Genomic DNA, 12,564 nt, shown 5'->3' with positions numbered 1-12,564 from the left:
CTCAAATTCAGGAGAAACAATGCTGGTCACAGAACACTAGACCAGCTCTTCATCCTCTCAAGGGTGTGTGGAAGTTTTCCAAACCAATTGAAGTGTGCTTTGTGGACTTGGAATAAGTATTTGATCACATTCTTAGAGGTATACTTTTGGGGGATGCTTCGGGAGTATGGCATGTTCGATTCCAGTACCGATGTAGCTTAGTCCGCAATCAGTGAGACTCAAGGGTGCTGGACTCCATCAGGGCTGCCCTTTGTCACCAATTCTGTTCATACCCAAAAGGTTGATTCTGTTTATCTGGGCGTAGCGTTTTCAGTGGAAGAAAGGTTTCGTCACTCATCCAAGTGACTTTTTCAGTCTCTGAAGAAGTCACTTAACTGGATGATTGAGTATGCATTGAGACAATTGTGTTCATAGTTTTTTTGGGGGGACTGAAAATCTAGGCATAGCCAGGTGTTAGAGGGTCTCCACTTTGGTTGCCTCAGTATTTCGTCTTTGCTTTTTGCAGACGATGTGCTTCTGTTATTTTCATCAGGTGGTACCCTTCAGCTTGCACTGGAGTGTGAAGTAGTGGGAACGACAGTCAGCACCTCCAATTCCAAGGCCATGGTTCTGAGCCAGAAAAGGGTGAAGCACCCAATGAGTTACTACCCAGGTGGAGAAGTTCCAGTATTTCAGAGTCCTGTTCAACAAGTGAGGGAAGAGTGGAGCATGAGATTGACAGATGAATTGGGGTGACATCTGTAGTGACGCACCGGCAATACTGTACTGTTTTGGTGATTCTGCCACTGTGGTTTGTTTGAAATTTTTGATATTCTGCATGACTTTAAAACTACTGAATTCTTCAATGGCATTTATGCATGCGTTTTGTTTTATTAAAATTGTATCAAATGCCAGCACTGACTGCACGTAACAAAACTCAGATCAGGGATGTCAAAAATTATTTTACACTGCAGGCCACATACAGTCCACTTAGATCTCATGCAAGCTGGACAAGTGAAACTACAACTTCTGTCAGTGAAAAGAAGTTTAACTACACAATTAATCAATGAGATATCTTAATCTAACACAACAGTTCACTTTTTCTACATGAAAAAGAAATTCTTCTTCTTTATCAGTAGGAAAAGATGGAAAAATGTGAAAACACAGTTAAAAGTCCAGAATATATCCTCCTTCACAGGCCATATGAGGTCATAGGAATAATATACCTACTTTGCTAATAATTGCCACACTTTCCCAACTGGCGTTATACAAGGGACTCTTTTAAATACTGTTCATGCTGAACCTTTGATAATCCACCCATAGCCAAAGTTGTTTTATTCTCTGTGTTCAGTCTCATTAGTGGTCACAGTCATTCTAAAATGCTGTGCATTCAAACTTGTGCACTAAAAATATGTTTCTTAAGTGTTCCTCTTAGCTATTGGCTACAAATGTACCTTGTGGAAAAAGTAAACATTACAAAATTATCACAGTTGTATGCCAAACAAGCTTAATGTCTTTGGAATATTTTCACAGTGTCATTGAAATGAATGGAAAATGGCTTTCTTGGTTAAAGGAAGTTAGTTTAAGAACTTAGCCTGAAAATTTGTACAGTAATACTTACCTTTATAATCTAATAAAAGCAGGGGTGTAAAAATGACAAAAATGAGCTCTGTTTCATATGAGCTCTGTTTCGAGTTATTACAGCTGTATATTAACTTACACGTGAGAGAGAAGGGAAGATGGGTAAGAAATGAATCAAATACGTCTTTAGTCTCGGGGAAGACTTATAAGCTAGTGGCAGAAAGAGAAGGTCGTGTCTTTGATACACACACACACACACACATTCACACATACACATGCAAATAACACACAGTTTTAAAAAGTACAAAGACAAACTTACAGCACCTGCCCAATTTTCTGTCTGCGGTGGCCTCGTCCTCTCCCAGCGCGCTTCTTTATTTATCAACGGAAGCTAAAGTGATTAACCCACAGCTGTTCTCCCTGCACCACACATACAAACACTTACAGATACACACACACACACAGACTCACACTGTCACTCCATATGTTGCACAGGCCAAAAGGTGTCAGATACCAGTGGCATCCTAGAATGAGTCAGAGAATATATAAGTCAGAGGAGAGCCGGTGTGACATTTTGACACTTTAAATGATAAGGTTCTCTGGGAAGATAGTAAGAGCAGTGCTTGCGAGACCATACAAAGTCGTTCCCAGTGTCTGTGTTTGCGAGACAAGTCTGAGACCTGAACGAAATCCCTTGCTGCTGTGGAGACAGCCTCCCGGCCCACTGCGGACGCATTAATCACAGGTTATAATTAAATGTCTCCATCTCTTCACACAGAGACAGGATGGGAAGTGAAAGGGGGGCAGAGCTGCTATCAGGCTCATGCTCCAGCCAGGCCAGCCACCCAGAGTTCACCACATCCAGGTCTTGATCCTCCTCTGTCATCACAGTTGGTGGTAGATATTGCACAGAGGGGAAATATTTTCAAGCCATAACTCTGGGCTCTGCTAGACTGCTGCAATATGAATATGGCCTATTTAAGTGCATCACTTTTATTAATCTCAGGTGTTTGCAGTTTCAGGAACTGTTTTCTGTAATGTCTGTGGTCCTTGAATGACATACATTGAGGTCCAGTATGTGATCAGTGCTCTTTTGCTGTCTTTCAACAAGATTATTCAAAAGTTACACAGCCAAATGTCACGTAACTTAGTGATGGACAAGCACAGGGAGAACCCACACACTTTTGGTGTAAATCTCCATTACTTTCTTTAAAAGTGCTAAATAGGGAATTGGCCTTGGCAGAGGATACACCTTTTGCATTCAACTACATCTAAGGATCCTTTGTTAATAGCTCGAGTGGCACCACCACCCTTCATCTCAAAGTCTTTCCAACATTTCTGAAGGAAGTAGTTTCCTTAAAGGTTATAATGTGCCACTGTGCTACACTGTAGTATTTGTGCCTCTTGTATATTTATACTCTTACAGAGTCTTATACACACAAATATAATCTCAAGATATAGATCTATTATCTACAATAGCAATAAATGAGTGAACTGTTCAGTGGCTTAATGTTTTTTTTCTTTCTTAAGACAGCCTAAGTCATTTGTCCAAAGCATTGTTCATTAAAATGCTCTGCATCGAATCAAGAATAAGTGACATTGCAGAGCACTTTTATTGGGATGAAATGTAATACTCTGATGGATACGCTGCAGGAGAGTGGAGGGGATGCGTGTGTTGAATGATGATGTCCTGTTTAGGAAGGCGGGGGCTCACATCCTAACTAAAGCTGCCTAATAATTAGAAAGTGGAGTCTAAAGCCTTGCTTCCAGTCAAAGAGACTGTGGACATGTGTGTGTGCTGGGCGGTATGTTTAAAATTTGATCTTCATATTGTAAATACGCAATCACACTCTTATAATAAATTCCAACAAAATTCTGAGTATCACAACTCACTGCAGATAACAAGTACCCAGTGGTTACAGTCATGCTGCAAACCTTGCTTTTTTCATGAGTGTTTTTTAGAGGCTTACTGCAAGCTTTTCATAACTTTTTACTGACACTAAAGCCACGTTCTGCATTGACTCTCTGCACTCTGAGCATCTCCTGTAGAGCTATTTGTCCTTCTTTTCTGCCGCCGCTGGCACCAGCTCTCTCTGCACTCAGGCATAAGTGCAGAAACATAATGAATGTCAGGCTGAAGTGAAATTTAAAAAAAAAAATACACAAAGTTTACAATTAGCCTTGATTTTCAACCACCGCAAATGTAATTTGTATTCAATTTGGAACCCCTTAACAAGGGTGTGATTGGGATATTTACGAAACAGTGATTTTTTTCTTGTCTTTTTATACATTTCTAACAAAATAGAAGAAAATAGAAGAGAATCACTGCAGAGGGAGGGAAGCTGGTTTTCTTCTGCCATCAGCTTTTTTATGAATTTTACATGTAAATAAATATTTCCAAAACATGTCACATGTTTCAGATTACAAGTTCATCTGAATGTAATTCAGTGCATGTGCAACTGCTACAATATACTATCTAGTTTTGCAGTCTGAGGTAAAATCACTTTATTTTGTTTAAAAACTTCTCTATGCTTGGTGGAATCTCTTTCATGTTACCACAGGGTTGTGCAATGTGTGTCTCCTAATGAGTTTTGTGACTTTTTTTTTTGGACAGAACTGCGTGGTATCAATTTGTGGTGTAACTATGTCATCCCCACTGGAACGTTTTGTAAGCTAATTCAGGGGAAAGAAATAATGCTTCCACAGCGACCTTATTTTAGAATTAATTACCTTTTAATATAGCCATTACTTCCCTCCGGCAACTTTTGTAAATCTGTGGTAGGCCTACTGAATAATGACTGTGTAATGACCTCATCTCATGGTCATTACACCACACTGTAAAAACCACTGCTCTGTCATTTGCCTCCAATGACTGAAGTGACAACAGGGAAGCCCCAGTTGCTGCAACCAAATGTCTAAAGAAAAAAAAAGAGAAAAAAGAAAAAAAGGGAAGGCAAAGTAAGAATGAGGAAACCTAAAGAGAAAAAAACTATTTGCCCCAAATGCAGGTAGTTTTTTTTCTCTTTTCTTTCTTTCCTTCTTTTTTTTTTTTTTTTGCCTCTGTGGACCACCAGCCTTTTAAAAAGACGAAACTTTACAAACGTGACACAGAGAGCAGAGATTTTTTTTTGGTCGATGCGATTTCTTTCGGGATAGGGGAACAGAAAGCGGTATGAAGAGAAATAAAACTTAGAAAAGAAAGAACTTGAGGGAGACTATTGTTTTATTCTGTCATGGAACGTATAATACGATAATAATGAATCATTTTCAGCAAATTACCTTTACTTTAATTTAGCGGAACCGAATCATACATACGGAGCACCCCCTTAAACCTGCTCATGGTACAGTCCACAGCTCCTTTTCCACAGCGTCGGGGACCACAGCACAACATGTTGGAGACCGTAGCCGAGCTGTTCAGCTCAGAGTTAACTTTCTAATCCCGGTTTTGTCGCGTTATCGCACACAAGAGGAGGAGGCGGAGGAGGTCGCCGAGAGAAAGGGGGATAAAAAGCCAGTCATGCTATGAGGTTAGGGTGAAAGCCGGAGCGTCTTCTTGTAAAAGAAGCCCGTTGATATTTAATTGTGCACAGGAGAAGAAGAAGAGGAGAAGAAGAAGAAGAAGAGGAGGAGGAGGGAAGAAGGGGAAGGGAAGCCCAGAGAAGCGAGAGAAAAGCGGGGTACACGATGCAGCTGGCCGCGGTGCTGTGGGGCGCCCTCCTAACTTTGCTTCTCAGCCGGAGTCCAGGTAAGAAAATGCACGGACAACAACGGCGCGAACCGGGCTTGAAGCTGCATGTCAGTGGGTCCTAGCAAGAGGTGGACGGAGGGTTTTTTTTTTTTGCACCGCTGTTGTTTGGCACTAGAATTTAGTTTTAGGTTGTTTTTTTCTCCTTCTCATAAGCGCATTCAAACTGCAGCCAAGTTTTCCCTGTAACAGTGAAGGGGCCATGTAGGTGGTTAAAACAGTGGAAAATGTGCACGAGTGTGTTTTCATTGTTTTCTTAAAGTCTTGTTTGACAAACATGCCTGTGTAGCTCACAGATCTGTAGCAGCAGTCCTTTGGATGTTAGTACCTGAAACTTGTGAAAATGTATATATTCATTTTTTAGCACTCATTTCGTTTTGTATATGTGAAGCTTATTATTTTTATTACTTATTTTAGTTTCTTTATTTTTGTTTACCTTCACGTATCCTGTTTATTTTGTGCGCGTGCGTGTTAAATGTTAGCGTGCCTCTTTGATTTAGGCTTAAATGGGGTTTCATCAGTCTTATTTATTTACTGTTTGGTGTTGTATGGAGGTTGAGGATGTGGGCTGGTACAGTATGGGGTGGGTGAATGGTATGGGGATGTTCTGTCAGATCTGCCACATTTCTTGGCTGATGTTGGAATAAGCAACCAGATGTTGTTGCTTTTCTAATCTGTCTGTTGTCTTGGATACCTAGAAGCTGAAAGTTGGTCATGTAATTTATGACAGGGTTTTTATTTTTAGGAGAGTATTTGCTTTTCGGCTGGCATATAAACTGATGCACAGTGGCTTTAAAAAATCTCCTTTTATTTTGTGCAAATATCCATTTGAATAATTGCCATGTGACCTTCATGCTCTTATTTGTCTGATAACTTCCGAGAAAGAAGCAAATTTGGAGCACACTCCTCTGCACCCTGATTGCAGGTGAATCATGCTGTTTATATATGATATTTTAGATTCTATCCCACCCCCACTGACACACCACAACCAGCAGTACTTGCTAGATTTCCACTGCCCTCTTTCTATGTTTCTCTAACACCTTGTATTTACAACATGTTAGAACAGCCGCTGGAATGCAAGGACCCAGCAGAGGCAATGTCTGAACACACACGTGCACAAGCACACGCTGAGCTTAGTGTCATACACACATGGGTGCTGTGCTCTCTGACATGCCGTGAAAAGATTTACCTGACAGGAATAGCGAAAATTACATCTGTAATTGGCTGGTCGGACCTCAAATGGAGGTTGGTATAATTGTAACAAGTTCTAAATGTCACCAGAAGACTGTCTCTAAAATGTCAACCAGATAAGAGTCAATATCCAATTGAAAACAAAAGTCACCCTGGATGACATCCTATATATAGCGGGTCCTTTCATCCTTCCAGATATGGTTATCAATGCCCCCCACCCCCCTCGCACCTTCCCTCTTTATCTGGGGCGGAGGCCTGTGCTCCTTTGATTATAGTCTTGTTCTGTCATAAAGCAATCAAGCCTGCCAGGCCTGTATCATGTCTTAAACATTTCATTGTGCGCTGGGTATGAATGGAAGCTGCTGCTGTTGGCATTTTCCATTGTGGTGAGTAGCAAACACCACAGCTCCAATGCTTTGTAATTCTTCTGCTTGATAGTGGTTTTGCATTCCAGTCTTCAATTGAAGATCCTTAAATCGGAGCACTTTCCTTTTGGGAATCCCAAAAATTTAGTATTTATTTCCTCTTTGGTTTCTTTTTTTCTTTTTTTTTTGTCAGTGTGGAAAAGGCTCTGAAATAGCTTTCAAACTGTAATTTGACTCGGACAGCTAAGACTTGCACTTAATGAATGATTATTTTAAGACTAGTGGCTCTTTGAGGGCAGGATCTCATACCACAGCCATTCAGTGGTTGGGGAAACTCCAGGATGCATGAAAGTCTGACATCGATAAATGCATCTTTATATGTGGACAGTAAATTCAATTCCAATGGGTCTAAACCATGAAATGTTCATCATCTTGGCCATAAATATTGTCCAAGTGATGCACGAGTCTATCATTGACATATGAGTTTCTCCCTTTTGACTGTTGTATTTTAAGATATACATTATGGGTTCATGTGGAGATGAATAAAATGGGAAAGGCTATAATTTCTACGCTGTGTACAGTAAATGACATTATGAAGGCCAGCTGCTGGTCCCATTTGACAGAAGATGCCCCAGGGCTATAATTTATCAAACTGAGAGTGTGGGTGTGTGGGTAACTGAGTTTCAACGTGTTTGAGGTCAAGATGCCTTCTCAGCTAAGTCTAGTGGCTTCGCAGTAATGGGCTGTGTTGGACTAATGGTCTGCTGGAGAGAGTGTTACACTCTTTAATTATGTGCTCTGGGACAGTAACCCCCCACACCCCCTCACAAACTCCCACGATCTCCACTGTGCCCTCTCCGTTTACTGATCAACTATCAATCGGACTTGCAGTTTGAGTCAGAGGCTGTGGTGTCGTTCCACTGAAGATCGCCAAACATTTGATCACTGTTGTGTGGGCAATAAAGCCTCATTAAAATGTAAAATCCATGACCCTTTGGGAATGGGATGAAATACTCTTCTTACACGATGATCTGTACACTGCAGAAGTGAACAGGACTAAAGTGAGACGGTGCTTCTGTATGAACCTGACAGCTGGGCAGCCATCCAAGAAAAAACCTCCTTCCTTGAGTGTTTTTTTTTTTTTTTTGTCTTATTTGCTACAGCAGCCAAACAAAGAAGATAAAGAAGAAAGGCAACGATGACAGTAAAATACGAGAAAAAGATTTAGTCTGAAAAATTTGATTCTCCTCCCCCTTTTTAAGTCATAAAAATGTACTTTGCAATATCCAGTTAGTCAGGGATTCATCTTCAATTTGGTTTTGCTAAATGGCTAAAGTTGGTTGACAGCAGGTTATTATGGCAGGCATGGCACACACTAATTTGGTAATAAAATATGATGTTGTAGTGTTCTTTATTCATGTTTCATCAAACAGCAGATGATTTTGACACAGATTTTTGGACAGCAGGTAGAAGTTTAGAGAAGAAAGTCAAACAATCCTAAGGCCAGTGGATGGTGGCAGTTGGAGGAACAGCGGCCTGAAAGGGGAGGTGGGGAGTTTGGACCCGTCTGCCAGCCTCTGTGCCCTTCCCTGCCACCTGTATTGCCTTGTCAGATTGATTAGTCCCTTGACATTGCCGCTCCTCATCCTGGACCAACACACACGCACGCAAACACATATTTAAATGCAATCTCACTAGTGGCCTTTTCACACAACCTGCAGGCATGGATTTGCAGCAATAAATTTATGGCTTTGTCTTGCAAAATGCCTCCAACACCACATTTGATTAAATGTCCTCAGAGTAATTGTGTTGGTATTAATGGTGTTGCAATGTTGATATTTCCAAATAACTCAGCTTAGAGACAGATTGATGGCGTGCCATAAGTTGTTTTTGGTACGGATTCCACTCTGTAGACGACTTTTCTCTGACAGGGAATGGTTGATGTGGAGGATGTGGCCGTGGTTTGGGTCAGTAAATTCGACTGCTTTGTCTTTAGTCTTGGCAAGGTTTGATTGTTTTGGCAGAAGCTTTTTGGGGGGCTTCGGGGGAATTGAGAGTTTCATTAATGGATGCGAGGCTAGAGCTGTGTTAGATGAGTGCATATGATTTTTGTGGCCTAAATGAGTGTGTTTGTGTGTGCCCTCCTCTGGTCAAGCTCATTAGGTTGGTGTAGGCCAACCTTTTGCTTCACCAGGGGAAGGTAAAGTGGGCCACCTGATACCCCCGCTGTGCTTTGTGTGTCTCTGCTGAGAGGATGGAATTGCACCTCCAAGGTAGCAGTGGAGGTAACCTGTGATTACTTGATTCCCAGCCCCCCTTCCAACATTCTCGTAAGGATAAATGTCAGACTTCTAACCCCTCTCCTTTTTCTCCTCATGTCCCTCTGCTTTCCTATAAATCACCGGCTTCTCTCCCTGCAAGACCTGACTCCATTCAGAGATACCCCTGAGGGTGGCTTTCGTCTTCAGGGCCGTTTCAGATTTCAGAACATGATGCTACTGCCTCTGGGCCCATTTCAGTTATGCTCAGCGCACTAATATTCAGTGTTACACATGTCAGGTCTTACAGCACACAAGCAAGCAAACAAACTAAGTCAATTGCTGGCAGCACTCTGGAGATTGGTTCCCAGTCTAACAGCAAAAATTATCCACTGGTGGAACTCTGTGCCAAAGTTGTGACTTGTTCTGCTTTTGCTGCTTCTTTAGCGTGCTAAAAAGATGTGCGTCTTTGCTTGTGTTATTTGTAATGACATTTGGTGGAATTTAAAGTGCAGACTTTGATCTCTCAAAATACATTTTAAGATCTGTCCAACCTGGACAGATCTTAAAATGTATTTTATTAGCGTTTCATTTGTATCGACGGTGTAGTGGTTAACATGTATGCTTAACATGCAAAAGATCCCCAGTTCATCACTGGGAGGAGACACAAATCCTTGGAAGGACTGCATCAGGAAGAGCAACTGATATAAAAAGCTGTGTCAGATCAAAATATTCAGCTCCATCCACTGTAGCAAATATGAGACCAGCAGAATTACGGTTTCTGTGATTTGCATTACATTTCATATAGTTGATTGGCAGCCCTGCAACAGACTGGCACCTGTCCAGGTTGTACCACGCCTCTTGCCCTACGGAATAGGTGTTAATCCTGAACTGGATAAATGGATGGATGATTGACAGCTGGGTTGTGATTTTAAATATTGGTTTGTTGGTTTTCAGTTTTCAGTTTTGACATTCAGGCGTTCATTCACCTACCGCATTCATTTTTGTCAAAGCCAAGTGAATATCACCAGTTTTGCTATGGAATTAGAATTTTTAACATGTTTTGTTAACTGGGGTTTCACGAGTCTTGAAACACAATGGCTAACCCACTGAGTTTTTTGTTTGTTTGTTTATTTTTTGGTGCTAGGGAACTCTCAGTATAGTTAGCCGATATCTGAGCCACGATTTCCATGTCCTTTCCATTGGAAATGGAAAGATTTCCATTCACTAGCTAAATTACATGCTAGCTTATGTTACCCAGCACATTTAGGCAAATATCAGCCCTCCTTTGCTCTCCACCTACTGTCTGCATCCATGTAACCAAAGCTTGCTCAAACATGATGGCCACTAGCACTTGGACTACCAGTGAAGTACAAATGGAAACCATAAAGGTTTTAGTACCAAAGGTCTTGCCTCTATCTACATATTAATGTTAGATATGTGTTTGTATAGGTTAGGGTTTCACTAAATCAACCATAATACACATTTTCTTTTTTCTGCTTTTCATAAATGAGAATGCATAGCTTTCTGACTGATAAGGTAACACATATGTGAACAGATCAGGCTTACTGTCTGTCCAACAGTCAAGCACATTGCAGTCTGTGCTTGACTGTTGAATCCTTGGACCCCAAAACCAAACCCCAAGTGACTCATTTGAGAAATTGGTCATCCATGTGATATAATCGATAACAGCAAAAAAGTTTTAATTCAAATGTTAGTTTCACGTTTAAGTGCTAGGAACAAAAAAAGTTCCCATCATTGTTTCACAGTGATTCTTTGAATCTGAAAGTAGTGCAACAATCCTAGCATCTGCTGTCTTTTACAATTCTTGTGGCATAAAATTCATGCCCTGTCACCACACAGGTCTGAAAATGAAAAAAATAAATTTTTTTAGGCCATGTAGTATAAATCTGAGTTCCTTGGGGGTTGCAGATTATTGGGGACTGTAATAAACTCTACTTCTCTGTCTCAGTGGGGGTCTGCTGTAGAGGACAGAAAGATAAGCAGGGCTGGAGACTCACTGTCTGAGCACAACCAGGGGAGGGGGGGCAGGGACACAAAGACATTCTGAAGGACACTCACACGTTCGGATCCATAGTAACTTAATTCTCCATCCTTTCTTGCTGTGACATAGGGAAAATGTCCACAGGGACATTAATGACATTCTGTCAAATTTGGTGGAAGACATTAGTGTGAAATGATCGTGGCATCAATGGATTGTTGTCATGAAAGGCCTAGTGCCATCCCCAAATCTGGTTTTAGCCACGAATTTGAAATAAGTCACTCATTCTTATGCATTATCTGGGTAACCGAGACATCATGGGACACTCTTTCCAGACAAAAAGAGGACGTTTGTCTGAAGCCAGTGTCTGCATGGTTTCAGTCTTTAGCGGGGGCACGAAGGGAAATTTGTGGAGGCGTATACTCACCGTGTCTAATGGGTTAACTGCAGAGTGCAGGGCCCACACAAACATATGGTTTTGAAATGGCTTTTGGCTTTTGAGTTGAGAGATGTCTGATAAAGTTTTGAGGACTGGACAGTGCCTTTGTTGTGTGTGTGTGTGTGTGTGTGTGTGTGTGTGTGTGTGTGTGTGTGTGTGTGTGTGTTGTGTTGTGTTGTGTTTTTTTTTTGGTTTTTTTTTTAAAAGATTTACTAGGAATGTACTGTACCTTTTTCCAGTTTCAGTATGATACAGAGACCTCTCCTTGATGTGGCTGCTGATGCCAAGTAAAGATCTGATGATCGATCATTAAGCCGCATTCCACTTTCAGGGAAATGTGTAAGGCAGCGTTGCTTTCCTAACAGATAAATAGACCCATAAATGTATTAGTGCAATAATAACTGTCAATGGGACTGAAAATAATTTTGGTTGCTCATTAATTCATTAGAGGTCAACACAGCAGGCCACCCTGCATATTTTGATGTGGCCGATTTTATGTTGGATGCGTTTCTTGATGCAACCCCCAAGGGAAGTTGCTTCTCTTTCTGGTCTAGAATGGGGGATTTAGGTGGTTTATTACTCATTGCTATAGGACATCTTTTACTTAAAAAACAAAACAAAAAAAAAAATACATCAGTGAACCACACCGTGACACTGGTGGACATGTTCAGTCAATACTCACTATGCAGCCACTGTAGTTTATCTTGACTCAATCTCACATACATCGTTGTCAATAAATACTATAGTATAGCACTGAATGGATCTGGCCTGGAATATAGTCTCCAACAAGAGCTCAGTGTTTCTCTGTTTGATTAATGTTTGCCAACACTATAGAAGAACCACTTTGTCTTTGTCCTCCTCTCACCATTTAGACAGTAGACAGAAAGCAGACTGGGTGAGAGTTGAAGATATAAATAACTATAAACAGTGAAAGACATGCTTCTTTATTAACTGAATATGACCTCATTCACTACGCTGAGGTCATGGACTAAGTTTGTTTGTGT

General features: G+C 41.0%; 1 protein-coding gene across 3 annotated transcripts in view; it reads left to right on the top strand.

The window, feature by feature from the left end:
- Window positions 1–4,929: 4,929 nt before the first annotated feature.
- The window catches only part of lrp4 (low density lipoprotein receptor-related protein 4), a 109,941-nt gene continuing 102,306 nt past the window's right edge, over window positions 4,930–12,564 (top strand). For all 3 annotated transcript variants that reach the window (XM_005458918.4, XM_013276967.3, XM_025911840.1), the window contains exon 1: window positions 4,930–5,305. In XM_005458918.4, the coding sequence (XP_005458975.1) occupies window positions 5,245–5,305 (61 nt within the window). In that variant the 5' untranslated portion in view covers window positions 4,930–5,244. The remainder of the gene's footprint in view (window positions 5,306–12,564) is intronic.

The sequence above is a fragment of the Oreochromis niloticus genome, linkage group LG1 (genome assembly GCF_001858045.2).
Source record: "Oreochromis niloticus isolate F11D_XX linkage group LG1, O_niloticus_UMD_NMBU, whole genome shotgun sequence".
In the NCBI taxonomy this organism is placed as follows: Eukaryota; Metazoa; Chordata; class Actinopteri; order Cichliformes; family Cichlidae; genus Oreochromis; species Oreochromis niloticus.
The sequence above is the reverse complement of the archived record's forward strand: the minus strand, read 5'-3'. Positions and strand labels throughout refer to the sequence as shown.